A 24,337-nucleotide genomic window follows, 5' to 3' on the forward strand; every position below is an offset into this window, starting at 1 on the left:
GTGGGCACTGGAGTTTTTTACATCCTGGGTAAGTGCTTTAACCACTAGACTAAAAATTACACAGGGCTATGCCTTGCACCTGGCTGTCTTGTGTGGAGCTGGGTTTGCTCCATCACCCTCCTGGTGCCTGATTGCAGGAGAGGGGTTCCTGGCTTTGGCTCCCAGGCAGAGATAAGCACCTCCCTCCAGCACCAAACTTCTTGTGAGCGGTGGGGCTTTAGACACATCACTCTCCTAAGTATCTCCCACTGGCTACTTAATGTGTCTCTCTCTGCCTCCCATGCTGGCTTTTGTGGCTTTCATCCTTGGGTGTCTATCTTTCCTCATTCACCTAACTGGGTCCGTAGGAGCTTAACTCAAGAGTTGGTGGATTCCACTGGGTAGCTAGGCCCCTAAAAGTTGGGCACTGTAATACGGAGCATTTCAGTGTCTAATTTGGGCCTTCTCTCTGACTCCTAAGTGATCCTCCAGAGTTGGGCAGGAACAAGCAGGGAGCAGCAATGTTCCACAAAGCACTCTGTCAATAGGTGCTGACACTTTTTTTTTTTTTTTCTCCACGCAAGACTTCACTTCACTCTCCAGGACAGTCAGCATGGCACGCCCCATGAGTTCTTGAGTCATATTTAAAAAGACAATCATGACAGGTGCTAGAGAATTACTGTAGGCCCTCAGGGGATATTTTTAGCTTTCAGACCTCAGTGTAAATCTAGCTAGCACTTTGATGGAGTAGGCACAGACATACAATGACAGAGCAGTTTTTGCAGGTTTGCAGTACTTACTGTTAAAGCAGTAATTCCCACACTCTGCAGTGAGTCAGCGTAAGACAAAATAAGAACACACAGATTTTATTTTTCAATGGTATTAAAATCTCAATTTCAATGTTTTAAACAGATTTTTCCTTCACTGAGCTTTCGTTTTTTCGGAGACAAAGTAGTAGGCAGAGCTCCTATTTCTATTGTCTGTAGGCAATAATTTGACTTCACCTACTTCAAATGCACAATGGGTGAAATTCTTCCCTTTCCAGGGAGCCTGCTCTAAGGCCCTGGGTCCATCAAACACTAAGTAATATATAGGGCAGGCACAGACAACAGTACAAGGTTGAATTTCATACACAGGGAAAAGAACAGTTAGCTTCTTTGGTACTTCTGATAATTAAACATTAATCACCATTATAACTGACACTGTGTCTACATATGCTCCTCTCTTTCAGAAGGGGCATGTTAATGAGGCACTTTGGAACAGGTTAATGAGGTGCTGACATGCATATTCAGTGCCTCATTAGCATAACCACAGCCAGTCACACTTTGAAAGTTCTGCTTTTGAAATGCAGACTGGCTGTATAGACATGGGCACTTCGAAATAAACCCCACACTTCAAAACTCTCTTATTCCTAAAATGAATTGGGAATAAGGGCATTTTGAAGTGTGGACTTTATTCGAAGAACCTGTGTCTATACAGCCAGTCTGCGTTTCAAAAGCAGCCTTTCAAAGCGGGACGGCTGCGATTATGTTAATGAGGCACTGAATATGCTTGTTAGCACCTCATTAACCTGTTCCAAAGTGCCTCATTAACATGCCCCTTCCAAAAGGGAGGGGCATGTGTGAACACGGCCACAATGTCTTATATGGGAAAGATACAACAATGATTTTAGCAGAAAACTATTGACTCCTCTGTCAGTTAAGACATCAAAATACATGTCAAGTGTACTCACGCTTCTAGAGCCTTCAGAAAATGTTCAAAAGTGCCTGCGTGTGACTTAGAGTCCCTAAATTCTATTTTCAAAAATTGACAAGCCTAAGTGTCATTGAAAAAGGTGCTTTTTAACAATCTCTTGATCCGAGAGGTGCTCTTAAAATGTCACCACCGAAATTTGGTTAGAAACAAATATGATTTTTTCATATAGTATGTTTGTGAAACAATGCTCAGGGCATTGTGAGGAAGTGGTCAAGACTGTCTCTAATGCATTAACCAGTACTTGCTGTAGCTTTTGGTACTGTGGTACATATAGCTTTGTATGGCAGGGTTTCCCCACTACCACTCTGAAAATACCTAGAAAAAAAAATGGCAAACGAAAGACTTTGGAATTAATCATGCTCCATCTATGAGGGAAATGACAATATTAGCAATGTAGAACAGTTTGCATTTTTTAATTTTTAATCAAATATATTTGTTATGCTACATTCCTTTTTCTTTCTGAGAAGATAAAGTTTTTTTTTCTTTATACTTAGCTGAAACACCTGCTTTTCATTTGAAAAATGGTGCTTCCGATTAACTAAAGAGAGAGATTTTAATGGCCTTCAATTATCTCTAAGTTAGCATTCTGGGGTACTACAATTATTTCCCCACTGAATTGGCCAAGGTTACACTTGACAGAAGGGAAATAACCCCACCTAGTGGAATAACACTGTGTGCATGTTCTCTGGGTTGATTCAGTCTGAACTCTCCTTCATAAACGTACTTGTTGGCTCTTAGATCAGAGATCAAAACTCTTTGCTTTGGAAAGAATTCCTTGGTGGTCTTCAGTGTTTTGCTGAGGTAGAATTTGTGCCTGCTGTGAAATAACAGAGTAGTCAGAGGCTAGAAAAGGGATTAGACCTTGATGTGAATAAGAACGGCGTTTGCTGTGAACACTAGTGAGGATAAAATTACAAAAGCCGCCAGTCTTCATGATTCAGGGTGTAAGACAATCACCAGCTGCAGAAGAGGGGCTGGAATTCTCTGTTCATATAGTACTGCCTAATCAGGGAGTTTTATGGCATGCTCTGAACCATTCAGCATCACCCATTGTGGCTGACCAGAGACTAGGTACCATTCCTTGATCATTGCTCTGTTCTGAGATAGCAATGATAATGTTCCCAAATGGCAGAATGGATGATGCTATGCCTATGTGGAATGTGCAGAAATGCAGAAGTGCAAGCCCCTACATTTTCTTTTCTGAGAGATGTGCTAAATCTCACCATTATTTTTGGAAGAATTCTACACTTAAAGCTTGAAAAAAAAAATGGTACCTTTTCGGCAGTGCTGCCCATCAAAGCCCAAAGGGCAATCACATTCATAACTGTCCTTTTTGGGCATGCAGCTGCCACCATTAGCACATGGAGAAGTCACACAGGGATGGACAGCGTTCTCCACATTGATTCCAGAAGTGAAATCCTGCTTCAGATCAATGGTCCGGTCATTCAGTATAATCTTGGTTTAAAAGAGAACAGAAAATGATGCAGAAATCTCACAGATGCTCCCACTTTTCTGGTTTATGAGTCAATACTTAGCATTAGAACTTCCCTGAAGGGCTTCAGCAAAAAAGCATTGCTTTAAAAACTTGATCTAACATCCATTTCTTGTCATTGAGTCATCAGAGCTTAGCCTACCAAAACATGTATTTGTTTATCCCGAGGTGGGGGAAATGCAAGTCTCTTTTCTGTGTATGTTTCTTTGAAACACAGAGCAATTTAAGGACCTGAACAGATAAATCTGCCTAACATTTAGTGGCTTTATGTTTGAACTTCGGTGCACCGTTCTGCAGCTCAGCTGTGAGCCAAAACTAAAATATGATATGAGCTCTCCTGCAGAGGTCAATTGCATCCTATGATATACAAACATACACTGGAGAGCATAACAGGAAAATTATGCAGAGCAGGGTACCTAGTACTATCTACTGCTAGTGTGTTTGCCTGGAGAACTCAAAGCAAGGAACTGGTGAAGTGTCCAACTTGTTAGTTCTTAAAATGATAGATGGAAGTGCTGGCACCGTGCTGTGCTAGCATAACTTATGTTTTCTTCTGGCCCCTCAGAGTGTATAATATATCAATTTAATCTATTTACACCTGACTAAATTAAACATCACTTCTGATTTTTGCCCACTAACTGAGTGAGAGGGTGAGTAGGTTGTGGTAGGTCCTGTGCTTAGAGGACACAGAAGAGGAGAGTAACAAGAAACACAACTAATGGAAGGCTGTAAGTGTGTAAATTACATTATACTAAGTTACGTAAGTCTTCACTCTACTTTGACTTTTGCATTCCTCAAGCTTACTAGCACATAAAACACCATTTATTTGTCTATACATTGTCCATCATTAAGCATTCTTTAGACTCTTCCTATGCTCACTGAATTACATGTAGGCTGTGTCTACACTACAAAAAAAACTTTGAAATAAGCAATTTTGAAGTTGAGATTCTACACACACCCTACTTCAAAGTTATACTCCAGGAATGGAGTAAGGACTTTGAAGTAAGGGAAAATGCGTGTAGACTCTCTCGTGGCTACTTGGAAGTAGTGCCTAACTATGAAGTTAACTTCAAAGTTTGTTCCTAGTGTAGACGCACCCACAGATGAACATGGGTCTTGTGGGCTGTGTCTACACCGGCACAAATCTTCAAAATAGCCGTATTTCAAAGATCACTAATGAGGCGCTGACTTGAATATTCAGTGCCTCATTAGCATTAGGATGTTTCTGGCCATGGCGCTTCGAAAGCACTGCTTTCGAAAGCGCACGGCTCGGCACAGCTACATGGGGGTCCTTTTTGAAAGGACCCCGCACCTTTCGAAATCCCCTTACCCTGGTCACTGATCAGGGTAAGGGGATTTCGAAAGGTGCGGGGTCTTTTCGAAAAGGAGCCTCTTGTAGCCGTGCCGAGCCACGCGCTTTCGAAAGTGGCGCTTTCAAAGCGCTGCGGCTGGAAGCGTCCAAATGCTAATGAGGCGCTGAATATTCAAGTCAGTGCCTCATTAGTAATCTTCGAAATACGGCTGCTTCAAAGATTTGCACCCGTGTAGACATTGCCAAGAGGTCTAAGTTTTAACATCAACTTTACGCATCACCTCTGACTTTGGCCCAGCAGGTCTGTAGCTTACTGATTAGTACAGCATGGAAGATCAATAACGAAAACAGCAACAGCATTTAACAGTTCTATGTCAATAGAATTAGGAAGAATATGGTGTTCGTGGTTATGAAACATAGTTTTAAGCAAGGAGAAATTAAGCATCTTGTGAAGGGCTGAGGAGGCAAAGGGATGAAATCTTGGCCTGTTGGAGTTCTGTCAGTAACTTCATAAGGTCAGGATTTCACCCTAGGCGCCCAAGTGTCAAGGATACCGAAGACACAAAGTGAATGCAGAGAGTTCATTTCCAAATATGTACCTTTTGAATACTTCCACTGAAGGGCTTCAGTATCCCAGAGTTCTTCTTCAGGTGATCATAATTAGGGACTCCGCCGATAAATATGTCAGTGTTACACTTAATCTGTGTGAAAGCTCCCTGGCACAAAAGTCAGAATCCATTTTTGGTTAGATCAGGCTGCAACCGTGCTTCCATCTTCAGGCTAGCTTGCTTTATATTTGTAGACAGGTGAGTGCCTTTGGCAACACAGTTTAGCTATACAGTATGCAACATATCCTTACATCTTCTTGCTAACCTGGAAGGGACAATGTGGACCCTGTACTAAGTGGCTGGGCTTAATTCTATGTACAGTTATCTGGAAAATTTAAATGGTTCGATATTTTAATAAAAAGCAAGGGAAGAACTTCTAGAATTGCAGTGGATTTCTCCTCCCTCCTGTCTGCCTTTTTTTTTAGCCAGTTCTAATTCTGATCTCTTGATCACATCTGTGTAAAATGGGAATAATTCCACTGCAGTTACACCGGTGCAATACTGGTAGCAGATAAATCCAAACTAGTTCCCCAAAATTAAAACCAATGCAAAATGGAGAAGAGTTTGCAGTATTTAAACAAATGCATAATCTACAGCACCAACAGCCACCAGGGCAAGTGGGGGGTGGGGGTAGCTCTGCACTCCAGAAGGCATGGGGCCAAAAGCAGGAGGGGTGGGTACAAGGGCAGTCAGCTCTCAACTCTCGCAGCAGGCAGGGGCTGCTCCAGTCCGGTGCCGGTTAACTGTAACCAATAAGCCTGTAACCAATAAGTGGTTTCAGATGAGGCTTACTGGCTACTTTAACATTCCTAATTACTTTATACATATATGTTGTATGTATTTCACCTCTGCCATTCCTTCCACTGGCTTCTGTTTGTCAACCTGTAAAATACCATTCTTTGCAGTGCGAGACACTCTTAGTTCATGCCACTGTCCCAGAGTGACAGGTTCTTCACTCCTGTTTAAAACAAAAGCCAAACACATAAAAACCCATGAGAAGCCTATAGCTGCCTCCTTTTGATAATTTCAAGCATTTGTCTTTACCAACTCGTCTTTGAAGATAACGTCCATTACCCACCCTTTACCAGAGATAAATTACTGAGTATATTTACCTATTAGCATAAAATAAAATAATAAAGGTGGAAAATAGCTACTAAACTTTTGTGCAGTCGTGAGGCATAATGGAAAGCACCACAAACACTTGTAGGCTACGTCTACACGTGCAGCCAACATCGAAATAGCTTATTTCGATGTTGCGACATCGAAATAGTCTATTTCGATGAATAACGTCTACACGTCCTCCAGGGCCGGCAACGTCGATGTTCAACTTCGACGTTGCTCAGCCCAACATTGAAATAGGCGCAGCGAGGGAACGTCTACACGTCAAAGTAGCACACATCGAAATAGGGATGCCAGGCACAGCTGCAGACAGGGTCACAGGGCGGACTCAACAGCAAGCCGCTCCCTTAAAGGGCCCCTCCCAGACACAGTTGCACTAAACAACACAAGATCCACAGAGCTGACAACTGGTTGCAGACCCTGTGCCTGCAGCATAGATCCCCAGCTGCCGCAGAAGCAGCCAGAAGCCCTGGGCTAAGGGCTGCTGCCCACGGTGACCATAGAGCCCCGCAGGGGCTGGAGCGAGAGCATCTCTCAACCCCCCAGCTGATGGCCGCCATGGAGGACCCGGCAATTTCGACGTTGTGGGACGCGGATCGTCTACACGGTCCCTACTTCGAAGTTGAACGTCGAAGTAGGGCGCTATTCCTATCTCCTCATGAGGTTAGCGACTTCGACGTCTCGCCGCCTAACGTCGAAGTTGGTGCCGCTACTTCGAAGTAGCGTGCACGTGTAGACGCAGCTGTAGTGAGGGAATATATGCTTGTGTTTCCCATATTAAACTAAAAGTATTTTAGTCTTATTTGTTAAAAAACATTTGAACAACCAGTCCACATTTAGCTACCTGAGAGCTAAAAACTTTCTATTGAATTTCTGAAGTTACTTAGATTTAAATATATGAGAAAAAAGCCTCAGATACTCTTCTCCAACTCCCAGTGACAGAAACTGGAGTTAACAGAAATTTACCTAGGACAGAAGTTTCCAAAAGCCTTTGTCTCCTTGTGAGACAAACATTTCTGTGTTTGTTTCTCCATTCAATTTGGATAAGCTCTTTTGATGAAGGCCATTACAGTGACATCCTTTTTTCTCACTGCATGTTGCACATTAGCGGATGCCCAAAATATGATCCTAATTACGTAATGAGATTCTGACTCAGACCCATAATCCCCAATTGTTATGCCAAGAGGCCACCAATCTCGCAGGAAACATTTTAAAACTGCTCAGATAATCTTAATTAACCCAGAACTAATCAGGGACAGAAAAACAATCTGCACAGTGGATAGAAACGAGGTCCCTACAGATGATACAATTAATGAAGTTTAATAGATGTTCCCTTGATTTTGAAATGTTACTTTTACTAGTTTAGATTAAAACCATTCAAATCCAAATCATAGCTCAAAGCCTTTTACACTCAGTTCTGCCAATGTTCTTCTGACACCAAACTTGCCAGAAAGTATCAGCAAGCAATGTCATTCATTCTTTGTCCTTTTCTTGTTTAGTGGCAATAAGGGTTTAATCACCTTGGATAAATCAGTGGGCAATAGGGTTAATGCCTTGGATAAATCAATATGTAATACAGAAAGCAGATGGGCCTGACTACTTAATAAGATGCAATATATACATTCTCTCTGTCCTTTGCAGCACAAGTCATCATCATTTCAACCTTCCTGCTTTTGTAAACCATAACTATCATTAGCGATAGGTGAACCTTGAAGAGTTTGAAATTCTCAGAATTGAACATTTAATTTTTGGATTCATGGGGTTTGCAAAATGAATGCAAGTTTCTGAAATGTTTTTTCTATTTATATTGTGACTCCTTGTTTAAGTATTAGGGATTGATTTATCTCCACTCATTTATAGGTTCCTGATCCTACTTTAAGATCCATGAGTGTGAATATCTGTGCTCATGTGCAGTCTCATGGGGACAGTGGAGTCTGGTACAGGACAGGATGACACAGAGGTAGCCTGCATCTAATCTTCTATTCAAGTTCTTGTCTCTTTCTTTCACAGCCTCTCTATTGCTTTTTGCCTGTGCTCTGCTTCTTTGCTCACTGTGTAGCAAAGCACAAAACACAGTCACCTTCAGGATGAACTTCTAAAGTCTCATCATCCAAGTAGCAGTGAGCTCATCTGTCCCTAATTTTAAGGAGAATGTTTACACCCAGCTCATTTCAGCATAAAGCAACGGCCAAGGTAGCCAGGAGACATGGGTCATATCCCCAGCTTTGCAACATACTTCATGTGTGACTTTGGGCAAGTCACGTATACACTCTTTGAGCCTACTTCACCATTGGTAAAATGGGTATAATGTGGTTTACCTCATCTTAGAGATTTATGGAGGAAAAGTGCTGTACAAGACTTAAGTATTACAGGAGGTCTGGCAGAGAACGCTATATTTAGGTTGACTGACACATTTTTGAAATTAAAATACTAGTTTCCTTCTCTCTCTCTGTTTTTATATATGAAAGACCAAATTCCACTCTTGTATATACATGCACAACTGCTGATGGGAACTGCATCCATCTATCTGAGTTAGAATTTGGACCACAGTGTTTTTAAGCAGTAAAAATTATATTTTGGCAAAAAAAAAATCACAAATGTCTTTTGATGTGGTCTCATGACTGCATCTATTATTGACTATAGATAAAAAGATAGAGACTGCAAAATGTAATCTGAATGTGTGCACTTTGGCCCTCTTACAGTGAAAATCAGTATGTTCTGCAGCCCTCAGCATGACCAACACTTCCCATAAACCCAGGAAACAGACAATATATAATGGCCGCTGGTAATATGCTATATGTCACTCACCTCTTTATCTCCAAATATTAGGCTATTGGTAAAGATTACTGTAAAATATCTACAGTTTCATTATGGATCACTCCTTAACTTCTTGTGATAATATTATTGAGGCAAAGCATCTTCTCTATATGGATAAGGATATCATCTGCAGTTGAATGGTAGGATGAAATGATAAATGCTACCAATGCCCTAGGCCCTACCCACTGGCTCTGCCCTTTCAGGGGTGAGGAGACAGGCCCTGCGCCAACCCATGAGGGCACTATTTTTGGAACTACTACAAATAAACTTTTACCTGATAATCGCCGTTCCTGAACCACAGTCAAACCTGAACTCCACATAGCTTGCCACCATGTTAACAGACAGGAAGTCCTTGCTGTCCGTGTCATAGCTGTACAAGAGGACCCCGCTTTCTGTATCTGGACGAAACATCATCTCAAACTCCATGAAGGAAAGGTAGTTCTGTGGTTCCAATGGCCAGGGTGTTGTAGCAAATGACCTCAGTGACTCTTTGAACTGGGGTATGGCCAAGATAAATGCTGGAAGTCCAGAAAAAAATAACCAGGTCACCAGAGGCTCTGAGATAAGAAACTGACTATCAGTTTCTTCATGATGTTTATGCACAGTAGGAGCCTTTTCATGCCTTTTGCAGTTCTCAAGCACACAGGGGGAAAATGCCACTGAACTTCCTTCCTTAGACAGCCAGAAGAAATATCAGGAACATGGTATTCCCTCCCAAACCCTCGAGAATGGCTGGCACAGGAGGCAGCATGATGAAGGAGCAGTTCCTGTGCTTTGAAGTGCACAAGGACTGCAACTGTTCTCCCAGCCATGTGCAATGGTCAAAGGGAGGGTGAAGTCTCACCTGCTTATCCATGCAAGATGCATCCTGGCCCATAAAAACAAAACAACATAACATGTACACATATGCGTTATCCATATACATGGATCAGGAGAAGGATCAAATCAGGGCTGTTTCCTGACAATTTAATATGTGATATCCAAAGCAGTCTTACTCTGTTGAGAAAATGTATTCAGCCAGGACTAACAGCTAAGTAAAACACAGATCTGGTGTCCTCTCACCTTCATCACAATGACGCCCTTTAAATCCAAGAGGACAAAGGCACATATAGGAATCAGCTCTGCTTGCAGCACAGGTGCCACCGTTGATACAGGATGCCTCATCGCAAATTCCGCTGCTGCACTCACCTAAACTCAGAGCCAGAATGTCATACCCTAGCAGTTAATCCACAAGGATTTAGCAGGCTGCCTGCTTATGGTTACAAACAAATGCAATTTGCTTTCCCAAGCAAATGTGATTCTCTCTCAACATGCAAAACTACAAAACAGATTTTAGGCTAAGTGGTTAATTTCAGCATTGATTTTACATTGCAGCTAAAGACTCTTGAAAATGGTAGAAACAAGTACTAACCAAATAACAACTCACAAGATTTTTTTAATGGTATGACCATTGACCAGATGACTGGGCTTTGCCTATCCTCATTTGCATCTTTGTTCTTCTCAGGAAAGTGTATTTACCTGCGTGTTTACATTACAAACAGGCTGATTTGTTTACCCTTAGTAACAGAGAGAAAGCCATGTCGTGCGAGTCTATATACTATCAAAACAAAAAGGCAGTAAAGTAGCACTTTAAGAATATTTAAAGAATTATTTTGTTAGTCTTTAAAGTGCTACTTTACTGCTTCTTTGTTTTGTTTAACCTTAATTATCTTAATTGACAAAGTGCTGCTTTGTTCATTCAAAGTTTGGGGACAGTATGGCAAACCCTGAAGGTGTTAAGCAGCAGCAGCTAAGCTTATTAGCCAGCATGTAGCTGTTAACTGTTCTGTCTGCACTGCAGGGGACCCATATTACCAACATATGGACTTTCCTAATCACCATTTCCACCATGCTGGCATATGATGTCTGCAGCACAGAAAGGTGCCCTGTGGTAAAAACATCAAAACTGGCCCTCCCTTTTACTGGGACCCTGTTCTTTAAATACCCCTCTGAACCCCACCCTCCCACTCATGCGTCTGATGAAGCAGGTCTTTGCCCACGAAAGCTTATGCTTCAAAATATCTGGTAGTTTATAAGGTGCCACAACACTTCTTGTTGCTGTAGAAGGAGGGACGTTTTTTATTACTTTCCAATCAGTGATACATGTATTTAATACTCAAAAGTGTATGAATTACCCGTTAACTCACTTATTTTTCTTTATTTTAAATTGTATTATTGTTTATTTAAACCATTCTCTGCCACTCCCCCTCATCTAGAGGAATCATTTGTAAAATAAGTTAACCAGGTCCAGATCAGTATGTGATGTGCCCTGCATGCGTGTGAGCACATTGCTAATGTTTCCCCAGTGTTTTACATGGGTAAAGTGATACAAAATGGTGAAAAGCAACACATTTATACTTGAGTACCTTCAAATATATTCCTGGTGGTGGTGTGCATATATTGAGGGAGCTCCAGTTTCATTTCCTATTTTATATTCGTCCAGTGTGTAAAGAATAGGGGCAAAATAACTTTCGTAGAGACTGAACGTGTCCGAAACTTCAATTCAGCCAGTCATTTCAACCAGAGTCGATGAACTGTTATTGTCCTGTTACGCAAACAAGGAGCCCACTGTGCTATACAACCTGGAATATAATCTTTGGATCACAGAGTCACTGAAGTTAAAGGTGGAAAAAGATCTATCACGTCATTTGGTCCCTCACCCTGACAGTGCAGAATTGTTTCCTATTGTATGTTTGTAAGTATTTCATTGAGCCTATTTTTCAAAGTACTATGTGGGGGCCTTATTACACTATTCATAGCACAGAGCATGAGGGAACCAACCAAAAGACGGTAGGTAAAAGACAGAACCCATGAAACACATCTCCTCAGGGACAGGATGAGAACGATTTCCAGGTGGAGAGAGACAATTACCCTACAAAATGCTTCCTCTGCCAGCCAGCTGTGTGAGCAGTCAGTGCTAATTATTCCCTTTCCTCTCTCACAAACAGCTGTCAACCACGATGAAGGGGGGCTGGACAGGAGTGGGGATCCTGAAGCACTGTTTTTAATCTGAGTAAAATCCATTGCTGAGGGCTTTAAACAAGACCTGTACACACAGAACACGTATACTTTGAGGCTCTCACCCACTTATTGGCAATAATCACAGCAGTGCTGTGATGGAGGGGAATAGTACAAGTCCTACTCCACAGGTGAAGGAACTGAGGCAACTAATGAGTGGCAAAATTTCAGATGGAACCCAGAAATTGTGGGTTCCAGTATGGTTCTCTAAATGTAGTATATATCTTTTTATTAAATTATAAGGATATGAGATTTCTGAAAGATTATGGAGTTACCTGCCAATATATATGATGTGGCAGGGTAGTACGTACTTCCAGCACGTGGAACTTAGTTCCGCTCTCAAAGCTTGCCTACACGCCCAGTGCTGCACCTTCTCCCAGCAGCATAGTTACTCCCTGAGAGGCTGTAGCTGTGCTGAAAGGAGAAGCCCTCTTGCCAACAGAGTGCTGTCTGCACTGGGGGCCAGGACAATACATCGTGTCACTCAGGGGTGGGCACATGCTTATGCCTTATTCTTATAAGTACTCAGCAACATACTTATCCCAACATAAATTTGTAGTAACAAGAAATGTAGCGCTTTAAAGACTAACAAAATGATTTATTCGGTGATTAGCTTTCATGGGACAGTCTCACTTCTTCAAATCCATTTGTGGATCTGTCCCACAAAAGCTCATCACCAAATAAATCATTTTGTTAGTCTTTAAAGTGCTACCTTTCCACTGCTTTGTTTTGTTTGAGTACAGACTAATACGCCTACCCCTCTGTTGCTATACATTTGTAGTGTCGATGAGGCCTTAGTGGTTTGTGCTTCTGAATGAAGATATTTTTCAGAGGAGCAGATCTCTGAGATAGGATGAAATCCTGACCGCAGGGAAGTCAATGGTAAGGCTCTCATTGATTTCAGAGTATCAGAGAGGTAGCCATGTTAGTCTGTATCTTCAAGACCAACAAGCAGTCCTGTGGCACCTTATACACTAACAGATATTTTGGAGCATAAGCTTTCATGGGTAAAGACCCACTTCGTCAAATGAGTCAGGCATCTGAGGAAGCGGGTCTTTACCCACGAAAGCTTATGCTCCAAAATATCTGTTAGTCTTTAAGGTGCCGCAGGACTGCTTGTTGTTCTCATTGATTTCAGAGTGTTTCACCCAGAGGCTTACACTCCTGGAGAATTCCAAATTACAGGGGAAACCACTAGTAACTCCTTGGGCTTGAGGAAGGCCTACTGTGCCCAAGAGAAATACAAGAAGACAGGAAACGGTGTCTGTACTGCCTCCTTCCTAGGCTTGGTTTTACACTGGCAATGGAGTGACAAAGTTTTTGCCATTCACAGCTGCTTCACCCCTCTACTCCAGGACAAAAGGCAAATGCTCGGGTAAACAGTGCTCTCCTGCCAACAAAGCAAACACTGCTCTTGGGGAGTGGAAATTTTTTGTCTTCAAAAGTGCCAACAAACAGCATTTATGCCGCCTGTCTTTATTGATGTGGCCTTGTGGACACAGACTATGGTACTAAAAACTGTGTTGTCTAGACAAAGCCTCAACATGAGGTCATCCCAAACAGCATATTCACTGCTTCCTTTCCTGCATGCTTTCCATGGAGGCAGGAGCACATTATGCTCTGACTGGAGCTCCATAGGAGTCATGTCCTAAGGGGGAATGAAATTCCACAGCTTCCTGCTTCAGCTGCCCTGGTCAGATTCTTCTAGTCACCGCTCCCTGGAGACTTTTCATTAGCAAGGGATCCTGAGTTATGCCAGCAGAACCTCTAGCTCATCACCATTGCAGTGACAGAGAGGTAAACAGGTATTAGTCTGTATTCTACCAAAACAAAAAAGCAGTCATGTAGCACTTTGAAGACTAACAAAAATAATTTATTAGGTGATGAGCTTTCGTTGGACAGACCCAATTAATTATTTTGTTAGTCTTTAAAGTGCTACATGACTGCTTTTTTGTTTTCATCACCATTATGTTACTAATGAGAGACAAGTTACATTACAATTTATACCAACCCTCGCTAGCTAGCCAGATATTCAGCTCCACATGACAGGGAAAACCTTTTTGTGCTTGCTCAGGGCCTAAAACTGTGGGACTTTTTCCCAACAGGGCCCCTTATACATAATCTCCAAACAGCAGCTAGATAGGCACCAAAATAATTGAAAAGGTGCTAGCACCCACAGATCCCCTTCACGCCTGTGCACCTCTGACCTATCAGTGACTCCACTGGTCAACACCTCTTCCCTCACTCCCAGTTCCTTCTGCACATCATGACCAGCTGTTCTGTGGCTTGCAGGAGGCACTGGGGGGCAGGGCAGAACAGCAGCAGCAGCAGGGACAGAGTGCATGTGGGGAGCGGGAGAGAGGAGGGGCAGGGCAGGGCAGGGGTGGGTTGGGGAAGAGTGGGGCTAGGAAAAGGAGGAGTGAGGGAGGATGTTGGGGGGGCGGGAAGATGGGTGAGGCTATGCTCCAGGACAGAAGTGGGGCTTGAAAATCCCTACTCCCAGAGGCAGCTGGCATCTGTGGCAGCTAAGAGTAAACCCAAAGGAGTGAAAGATCCGGCAAACACTGAGGCAAAAAGGCAAGATAATTGAATTCGGTTATCAAGCTTCATAACGTAAATCCCAAAAGCCAATAAATGGACCGCTCAAAACACATCAGCAACCGATGACTCTTCCTATCCCATCTGTTCTCTGATCAACAACAATTATCACTAGGGAACATTTAAGGCCTCAACACAAAGAACCAAACATGGCTGGTACGTCCCTTCCATAATTCAACAACACACGAATGAATCTGTGGTCTCATGAATTATTAAGAGGGCTACATTTAAAGGGCAGGCATTGGCATCTGTGGGACTAGCTCTGGAAAGTGCTTCTGGGAATGTGTGCCTGGGAGGAGAGCATTAGAACTGTTTTTAAAGGGTGCTGCAGGTTATGATATGGGCAGAGATGTAAGTAGAAACCTACGCAACATCCATCTGCTCTACCTCTGTCGTAGTGGAAGTCATCACTGTTAGCCTTGCATTTTAACAAGCAGCAAATTTAAGCAGAATCTTTCAAAGAAAAAGACAAGACTTTTTTTTTTTTCAATTAATGGTAGACACTCCAGACTGGCACATTCCCAGCGATTAAAGTGAAGAAACAGCCTCAATTTCAGCCAGTGCATTCTCAGTTTCTAAAGATCAGCCAAAATAATACTGCATCTTGGGAAGGGGTTGAACTAGATGACCTTTCAGAGCCTTTTAACCCCATGATTCTAAAATCCTGCTGTCCAAAGAAACCCCTGAGGGACACAGATATTCCAGTTTTCAGTTCAACATTGATGAGTACACTGAAAAACCGAGCTGCTTCTCCTGCATTTCATGCCTGCATAAAATTCTAGAGTATAGGACTCCACTGTGGGAGAAGAGAAAGAAGGGAGCTTTCACGGGCACATGCAATACTAAGTATATCTGCTCTTCTCCCTTCGCCAGAACTTTGATTTACAGTTCTCTGTGGGATTCATAAGCCCATCAGTAGAACTGCTTTATACACAGGTCAGGCCTTTCCTATTTTTTCCTTTTTCTTCTTTATTATTATATATTTTTTTTCATTCTGTGGTTCCTGTTTTATACCCAGAATAAGAAGACTAGAAAGGAAGGTCAGTTACCAGGAAACCTAATAGACTTAAATGAGTAATTTCAGTTTATGTATTATGTACGGTTTAAAGTCATTTTCCATTCTGTTTGCAAAGCTTCCAAGATCCATAGCAAACTCTGTAACTGTGAAGTGCAACATAACACATAGTATGGTCCTTTCAGCTTCAGTTCACATGTTGAAAAATCCAGCATTTATTTTCATTGATGTTTGTTAATGTAACAGTGTGTGGAGGTCACATGTTTGGAACGATTGTAGTCGGGACCAAAGAGGCACACTTTTACAGGTTTCAAGCTCTTTTCCATAGATTCTCACTCCGTCATCAAATTACTCTCTGCTTCCAAAACCATTTTTTTTGAAGTGTTCATGTTCTGGGTCACTTATATGGCACAGAAGTGTGCTCATTGTATTCAGAGAGTACACAGCAGATAGTCATACATTTCATACTGCTCACTGCCTGACTGGGGCTTTTGTCCAGAGAAATACTGTACAAAATATAACAACCCAACCCCCGCCCCCCACTTCCCCAAACCAAGCTGTGAACACAGCCATTTCATTTTTCAATTGCTCAAAAGCAGCCCTATTGTTGTTGCTTAAAACCGGAAAAAGGGACCCCATAACTTTTGCACTTACCTACATCAGCACCGCTTAACGCCTTCCCTAGCGGCCAGGGTCTCATGTCAACTATCTTTCCATTGACAATGAGTGACTGAATGCAGCCCTGAAAGCCACGGTTGGTTCCTGCTGCTCTGACCAACCAGTATGCACTTGGAGCACCACCAAGGTAGAAAGGAGTCCGGAAAGTAATTTTACTATATTGGCCCTATAAGGTAAAACAGAGCTGTTTAACTATTTTAAATAACAGATGATATTCTATGATTAACTAACAAAGGCAAGATAACTAAGTCATGCTGTCATGCTCATTTTTCCCTGCTCAGTGAAGAAAAAGATGCTTTTGAGGAAAACTAGCTTGTCCATTACTAATTCTCTCCTACCTGTTTCTTCTCCCAAAATATTGTCATCCTGAACATTTACTTGTAAGTGTATTTCCTACCTGGATGTTACAGATCCAGTACTACAAATAAAATTGTGAGTAATTTGATTATGAGGGCATGAAGTTATCTGTTCTTTTGCACCTCCCAGTGTAACTTGTTTTCCTATGTTTGTGTTTTAATTTGTAGGCTCTGTGGCATCCAAAGCAACTTTAAGAGTAAACTGTGAGTGCTAAATAAACAAATAATAATATATTAAGCCCCGGCGTGAAGAAGACTGATTTCAGTGGAACTATACCCATATATGCCAGGGCTAAATGTATTCCACCTCTTTTGTTTTCTTAGGTCAGGAATCAACTTAAAACATATTTATGTCAGAAAGTGGGTTCATTTTAAATACAGCCTTTAGAGTCTGGAAATAAATGGCTAAAGTCAATCTAAAGCCAAATCAAAACCATTCCATTTTCAGAGGGTGGAGGAGTGTGCTAGTACTAATTGCTCTGGAGGGGCAGTAGAAGTAACAGGAGCTGAGTTACCGTCAATTGTCCACTAATTATTTTCCTTCTGTTTCCTCCTCAGGTCCACAGGGGATCAGGTGAAGGCATTTCTATTTCTAGCATTTATCTTGTCTTGGCTGTGCCACATTAAATCATTGGGGTTAAATGAGGCCTCACCCAAGGCAGTTTCTGGCACTATGTCTCTAGCTGCATGACAACTGTTCGTAGCCTGTTACAAATTTTATTTTTCATTGTTTTTCTCTCCAGTCACTCTTGAATAAGTTCAGCATTTTCCTTTCCAAACGACTCAGTGTTTCTATAATTTTCTACCAGCTTTATGTTCAATTTTGTTTAATGAAAATATTATTGAGATATTATGTCTTTGAGGCCCTTGTGTCATTATGGCCACGTCTACACGGGCCGGCTACTTCGAAGTAGCGGCGCCAACTACACGTGTTGGGCGCTATTTCGAAGTTGACATCGACGTAAGGCAGCGAGATGTCGAAGTCACTACCCCCATCAGGAGATGGGAATAGCGCCCTACTTCGACGTTGAACGTCGAAGTAGGGAATGTGTAGTCGTTGCGCGTCCCGCAACATCGAAATAGCGGGGTCCACCATGGTGGCCATCAGCTGAGGGGTTGAGAGATGCTCTGCCCAGCCCCTGAGCTCGATGGTCGCTGCGTGCAGCGGCCCCTTAAAGCTCCCCGCCCCCTGCCTTCCTGTGCAGGAAGCTGAGAGAGCGTGCAGGCGGCAGCCCAGCCACGCGGCCAGAACAACCCCCCAGTACTGCGATGGCCTCCCCCCAGCCCCCTAAGTGCCCCCAGGGCACCCCCTCAAGGGGAGCCAGGGCTGCCAGGCTGGCAGCCAGGCCGAGAAGCGGCAGCGGGGCCCCTCCTGGACGGAGGCCAAGCTTCGGGACCTGCTGGGGCTCTAGAGTGAGGAGGAGGTGCTCCAGGTAATGGGAAGCAAGAGGCGGAATGCGGATGCGTTCGCTCGGCTGGCCGAGGGCCTGGCCGCCCGGGGTCACCCTGCCCGCACTCCGGATCATGTACGCAGTAAAGTGAAGGAGCTGCGGCAGGGTTATGCTTGGGCCTGGGATGCGGCCGGCTGATCTGGGGCCACCCCCGTCACTTGCCTCTTTTACAGGGAGCTCAGGGTCAACCTGGGCCCCCGGCACACCTCCTCCCCTCCGGCCACTCTTGATACACCGGCCGACGAGCCCCAGCAGGCCCTGGAGCTGGAGTCCGCCCTGGAGGTAAGCCCCGTGCCCCGGGGGCCCCCCCAGGAGCCCACCCCTGGGGCACCAGAGGAGGAGGAGGGGGAGTCCTCCTCGAGTGATGTGGGGCTGCACATCGTCATGTCGTCGAGGAGCTCCAGCCGGGTGTCCGCCCACCGGGTGTCCCCCGACCGTGGGAGCGGACCATCAGGTATGTACCCCCCAGGTGTGCACCCCCGGGGTTGAGGGGCGGGGGGTACAGATATGACCAGGGCCCTCCACATGCCCAGATGACATTGGCCCCAAGGACACCAGTGGCATGTCCCTCAGAAGAGTGCATCAGCCCCTGCCCCCCAGCACAACAGTGCCATGCCCCATCCCCGGGGCTGGGGGGAGCGGAACCTCTAGGGTCCCCCGGGGGGAGGGGGTGGGACACCCATCATCATCATCATCATCATCTCCTCCCAGGGATGTGGATGGGGAACCAGCAGCAGAGGGGTGGGGGGACAAGGGCCACGGCTCGGGGCCCACACTAACGGCTGTCTCCACTCTTCTTCCCCCAGTGTTCCACAGCTGCACCATCGGAAGGACCGGAGAGCGCCGGCGAGGTGTCAGTGGTCCCGGAGAGCCCACTAGGGCCATCACTCCGGGCCAGCCCCTCGGTGGAGGACCGACCAGCCCCACGGCAGGGACGACGGCGGAGCCAGCACCACCACCGGATGGCGATGGACCCCCAGCTGCTGGCCATCCATCATCGGCAGCTGGAGGTCGCCGAGCAGCGTCTGCAGGTGGAGGAGCGGCGCCTTCAGCTGCAGAAGCGGGCGCTGGCCTAGCGCCAGGAGGCATGGGGGGCCTTTATGCGGACATTCGAGCGCATTGCGGACTACCTGGCCCCCCATGCCATGCCGGCCGCCGCTCTGCCCGCTCCACCCGCTGCTCCATCTGCCGTCGCACAGCCACCCGCCACCGAGGGCCCTTCCGCCAAGGGGGACCTGGGGCCAGCTGACACCCGCCGGACTTATCTCCCAGTCCGCCTGGCCCCCAGCTAGCCCCGGCCAGGGCTGAGGCCAAGGCGCGGATCACGGCCGCCCACCCCCAGCGCTGGACATTAGGGGGTGTGGGGCCCAGGACGTGCCCCCCCACCTTTGTATGTATTCCCCTCAGTTTTATGTTTGTTTGTAAATAGTTTCTATTAGACCCCTGTTGTTATATTGTTGTTGTTATGGATGCTGATACCTGCCCCCCCATGTACATAGTTCTCCCCTTCCTTGTCTTCCCCTTTTTTTCTTTCATCTTATTGGAGTTATAATATATGTAATATTTATTTGGCCTGTAAACAGTTAGTTAAGAGATTAATAATAAGGAGAGTTCAACAGAGATCTGGTTTTACAAACAAATGTCTGTTTTTATTTATTTTGAAGAAAGGTGGGGGGGGTGTGCTCTTGGGTTCTCTGTGGTGTGGGCATAGGGGCAGGGAGTGTTGTGGAGGATGCGGGGGGTGCAGTGGGGGGCCTGCCAGTGTTCACCCCCGCAGCCTCATCGAAATGGGCCTGCAGGGCCTCCCGGACCCGAGTCCCTTCGGGGTCCACCTGGCGACTGGGGGCGGCGGGTGGCTGCTCATCGGCCCTGCCAGCCTCCACAGCCCAGCCCTGAAAGAAGGCCTCCCCCTTGCTCTCGACAAAGTTGTGGAGGGCGCTGCATGCGCCCACAACCTGGGGGATGTTGGTGAGGTCCGCATCCAGGCGGGTGAGGAGGCACCTCCAGCGCCCTTTGAGGCGCCCAAATGTGCGCTCCACCACCTGGCGCGCGTGGTTCAGGCGCAGGTTGAAGCGCTCCTGGCTGGCTGACAGGTGGCCCATGTAAGGGTGCATGAGCCAGGGCTGGAGGGGGTATGCCACATCTGCGATGACGCAGAGGGGCATGGTGGTGTCCCCCAGAGGGATCTCCCGCTGGGGGATGTAGGTCCCCGCCTCCAGCCGGCGGCACAGGCCCGAGTTCCGGAATACCCGGGTGTTGTGGGTGCTGCCAGGCCAGCCCACATAAACGTCCAGGAAACGGCCCCGCCTGTCCACCAAGGCCTGGAGGACCACTGAGTGGTAGCCCTTCCTGTTTAAGTAGCGTCCTCCACTGTGCTCTGGGGCACGGATGGGGATGTGGGTCCCATCCAGAGCCCTGAAGCAACTGGGGAAGCCCAGGGTGGCAAACCCTGCGATGGCGGCATCCGGGTCCCCAAGCCTCACGAGCCTGTGGAGGAGCAGGGCGTTGATGGTGCGGACGACCTGCAGGGGAAGCACATGGGAGAGCACCAATGAGGGGTGTGCAGGGTGTTTGTGGCCCTCCCTTGCCAGGGCCCCCCTCCCCTGCCAGGGCTGCCTCCCCCTCCCCCCGTGGGTCCTCTTACCTCCATGAGGACAGCCCCGACGGTGGCCTTGCCAACGCCAAACTGCTGGCCCATGGATCGGTAGCTGTCTGGAGAGGCCAGCTTCCAGACAGCGACGCCGACCCGTTTCTTCACAGTGAGGGCACACAGCATGAAGGTGTCCTGGTGCCTCAGTGAGGGGTGAGCCACTGGCATAGTTCCAGAATGTCTGCCGGCTCATGCGAAAGTTCTGGAGCCAGCGGTCATCATCCCACTCTCCGAGCACCAGCCGCTCCCACCAGCCAGTGCTGGTGGGGTAGCTCCACAGCCAGCGGCGTATGAGGCCAGAGGCGGGGGGCGGGGTGGGGTGCTGCAGGGTTGGGGGTTGCGTCGTCCTCCCCTGCGGGCAGCTCCTCCTCTGTGGCAAGGATGTGCTCACCTGCCTCCTGCTTGGGTGGCTGGGTGGACCTCTGGCTGGGGGTTGCGTCCTCTGGTTGGGGGTTGCGTCCTCCTCCCCTGCGGGCAGCTCCTCCTCTGTGGCAAGGATGTGCTCAGCTGCCTCCTGCAGGGGCGGCTGGGTGGACCTCTGGCTGCTGCTGCTGCTGCTACTGGGGGTCCATGACTGTGTCGCTCGAGGTGTGCGTACCTATGGCTCTGCAGACCGCGTGCTGTGCAGGCTCTGTGTGCCTGGGAGGGGCCCTTTAAGGGAGCGGCTAGCTGTTGCCCCGGAAGCGCTAGTCCGCCCTGTGACCTTGTCTGCAGCTGTTCCTGGCACCCTTATTTCGATGTGTGCTACTTTGGTGTGTAGACGTTCCCTCGCTGCGCCTATTTCGATGTGGTGCTGCCCAACGTCGACGTTGAATGTCGACGGCACCAGCCCTGGAGGACGTGTAGACGTTATTCATCGAAATAGCCTATTTCGATGTCACTACATCGAAATAAGCTATTTCGATGTAGCATGCACGTGTAGACGTAGCCCATGTGTGTTTGAATAGCTCTCTGGGGCTTTGCCTGTACTATGGGTGCTACAATGGCTTAGCTGCAGTGCTCTAAAGTAGTTCACTGTGCCTTGGGACTGTTGGAGCATAGATGCTTTTGATAGAGACAGAAGGGAGTGGGGTCTGTCACTGTAGGTAATCTACTTCTCCAGGCAGCAATAGCTAGGTTGATGGAAGAATTCTTTCATCAAGCTAGTTACATCTACACTGGTGGCTACCTGGCTTAGCTGTGGTGCTTGTTGGTAGAAATTCTCCACACAACTGAGCACTGTTGCTAATGTCAACCTAATTTTTAAGTGTAGACCAGGCCAAGGGGATGGGGTGGGATGTGCACGTGCATGAGAGGAAGAGGTGGTTTCTTTGTTTGTTTGGTTGTTTTAATTTGGACCAAGCAGTAGGAGAGAGCCAACACAGGGTCTTTGAGGTGAGGCAAGGCAAGGAACTGGGAGGGCAACAGTATACCATGCTAGATACTGGAAAGGAGAACATGTCTGGGGCTAAGGATGGTGGCTGGAGGACTGCCAGGAAGGGCAATGAGCACATCAGGCTCTTTTAAATATTCAGTTTGATGTGTTTTACTATAAAGCTCTTAAAATTGATTCTGGTTCATGCACCTGTGCCATCCCTACTAAAGACACACACATTTAATTTGATCTATTATAGCACAGCCCCTATTAGGCAGAAATGCCGTCAAAGTCTATAGAGAGCCAAAGCTGAGTATTAGGGACACAATTACTTACCAGAGATTTACCTGTGACAGGAGTGTCGTTATCCAGCCGGAGCCAGCCATTCAGCCCATCTCTGAACACAGTGACACTGTGCCAGCTGCCCAGTTTGATTTTACTTTCACTCACAATGATGGCAACTCCAGTCCCACAATTAAACCTGCAAAAGACAAGCAATGAGCTTAAAAGTGACAATTTTTCATTAAATAAATAACCTAACCTTGCTTTCTCAGAGCCTCTCTGCTTCTCCTTTTATATTAAAGAGCTAAATAAAAACACTCGCACAAGTGATCTGTGTCTGGTCTGGTTTAGTGCAGATAAAATATCTCTTCAAATTTTAACAACTTTCTTTAATCTCTTTCTTTCTTCCTCTGGCAACCCAAAGTATACTGCAACACCTGATAACTTTCTGCAATGGTTTCAAGATGCAGAGTGTTAGAATTTGAGTTGCTGCTATGCCAGTAATTTCTCTTGAGAATTTTCCAAGCTCCCAGGTGAGAGCTGGAGCTATAGTAATAATACTGGGATTCTACGTGAAACTCAAGATTATTTGGTACTGACTGACAAGGAAGCCTCAATAGCAGCAAAGATGTATGTGTACGAAGTGTGCTGTTTTCTCTGCTTTGTCTTCACTATATGGGCCAGGCTGAGGTAGAACATATACAGGGTTAGAGCACATCAGTCCCTTTTGTTTCCCCTCCCCCCATATTTAAAGCAATCACCATTCTGGTTAATTAGTGCCACATGGAAGTCTTGCCCTTGTCAGATATCCTTCAAGATGCCCCTATCAGTCACTAGAGCAAAGTGAGGCTCTTTAATTCTCCTTTTCCTCAGGCTCCTACAAAGTCAGTAATGTGGAAGTGAGTTCCAGTCCCAAACATGAGTCCTTCAGAATAAAATATTGTGCTGCCACTAGACTCCTGGGTTAGCTGCCTCACCATTGTTTTGAAACAATTCCCCTTACTTATGGGGCGAACTAACTAACAGCATACACCCAGCTACAGCACTCGCACAGTGCTAGTGGTCGGCAGGCATTTTTCACCCTGCTAACTGTAAAGTTCACAATGTGATGGAATCCTCAGGAGGTAGCCTTGTGGGTGACATCCCCAGTGCCTGAGCCTGGGGAATTTTCTGCTGGGCACTTAAGGGCACACAAGGGCTGCAGCTGGTAGAAGGGGAGTGGATCCACTACCTGAACTGGATGTTGCGTTGGATTATCACCAGTGACATAAAATCACCACGACCGTGCTCATTCTCTCCACAGTACATCAACAAACCATTCTCTGCTTCAGCCTGTGATCACAGGATAAACACACAAAAGTCAGTCTCCTCCTGGCTGTGGACTAAATGTACAACTCCAAATAATAGTGCAGGAACCATAAACTGTATTCCAAGAGATGGGGATGATGAAAGGGTAGTGATGTTAGTTTTGAAACACCGTTGTCAGATATTTTTCTTGCAGAGTCAAAATTAGAAGTGGTTCAATTCCAAATCCTGTATTTGATGGGCATCCAATATTTGGTTTTTATTGGAAAATGGTTCATATTTTCAGCCAAGTCTTCTACGTATACTATCATATTGCAAACGAGCAGGCATACAAACTCTGCATTAGTCATGGAAAGTGTTAGGCAAAATAAAACACAGGCTTTCAGCTCTGTCTGTAATAAACAGCACGAATGCAAATTAAAAAAAAAAAAGGTACTGACCTCATAACTGTTGTTCTTTGAGATGTGTTTTTAACGTCCATTCCAATCAGATGTGCACATGCTGCATGC

General features: G+C 45.8%; 1 protein-coding gene across 2 annotated transcripts in view; it reads right to left on the reverse strand.

Moving 5' to 3' along the window:
- The window catches only part of EGFLAM (EGF like, fibronectin type III and laminin G domains), a 121,552-nt gene that overhangs the window by 13,543 nt on the left and 83,672 nt on the right, over window positions 1-24,337 (reverse strand). The window contains exons 11-19 of one of the 2 annotated variants that reach the window (XM_074994311.1): window positions 23,755-23,855; window positions 22,578-22,722; window positions 16,407-16,596; window positions 10,145-10,270; window positions 9,357-9,600; window positions 5,993-6,104; window positions 5,138-5,254; window positions 3,009-3,189; window positions 780-803 (exon numbers count right to left, since the gene is read on the reverse strand). In XM_074994311.1, coding sequence (XP_074850412.1) covers window positions 780-803; window positions 3,009-3,189; window positions 5,138-5,254; window positions 5,993-6,104; window positions 9,357-9,600; window positions 10,145-10,270; window positions 16,407-16,596; window positions 22,578-22,722; window positions 23,755-23,855 — 1,240 coding nt within the window. The remainder of the gene's footprint in view (window positions 1-779; window positions 804-3,008; window positions 3,190-5,137; window positions 5,255-5,992; window positions 6,105-9,356; window positions 9,601-10,144; window positions 10,271-16,406; window positions 16,597-22,577; window positions 22,723-23,754; window positions 23,856-24,337) is intronic. The other variant, XM_074994312.1, reaches the window with a different exon arrangement.

Source organism: Carettochelys insculpta, chromosome 5 (assembly GCF_033958435.1).
Source record: "Carettochelys insculpta isolate YL-2023 chromosome 5, ASM3395843v1, whole genome shotgun sequence".
Lineage (NCBI taxonomy): Eukaryota > Metazoa > Chordata > Testudines > Carettochelyidae > Carettochelys > Carettochelys insculpta.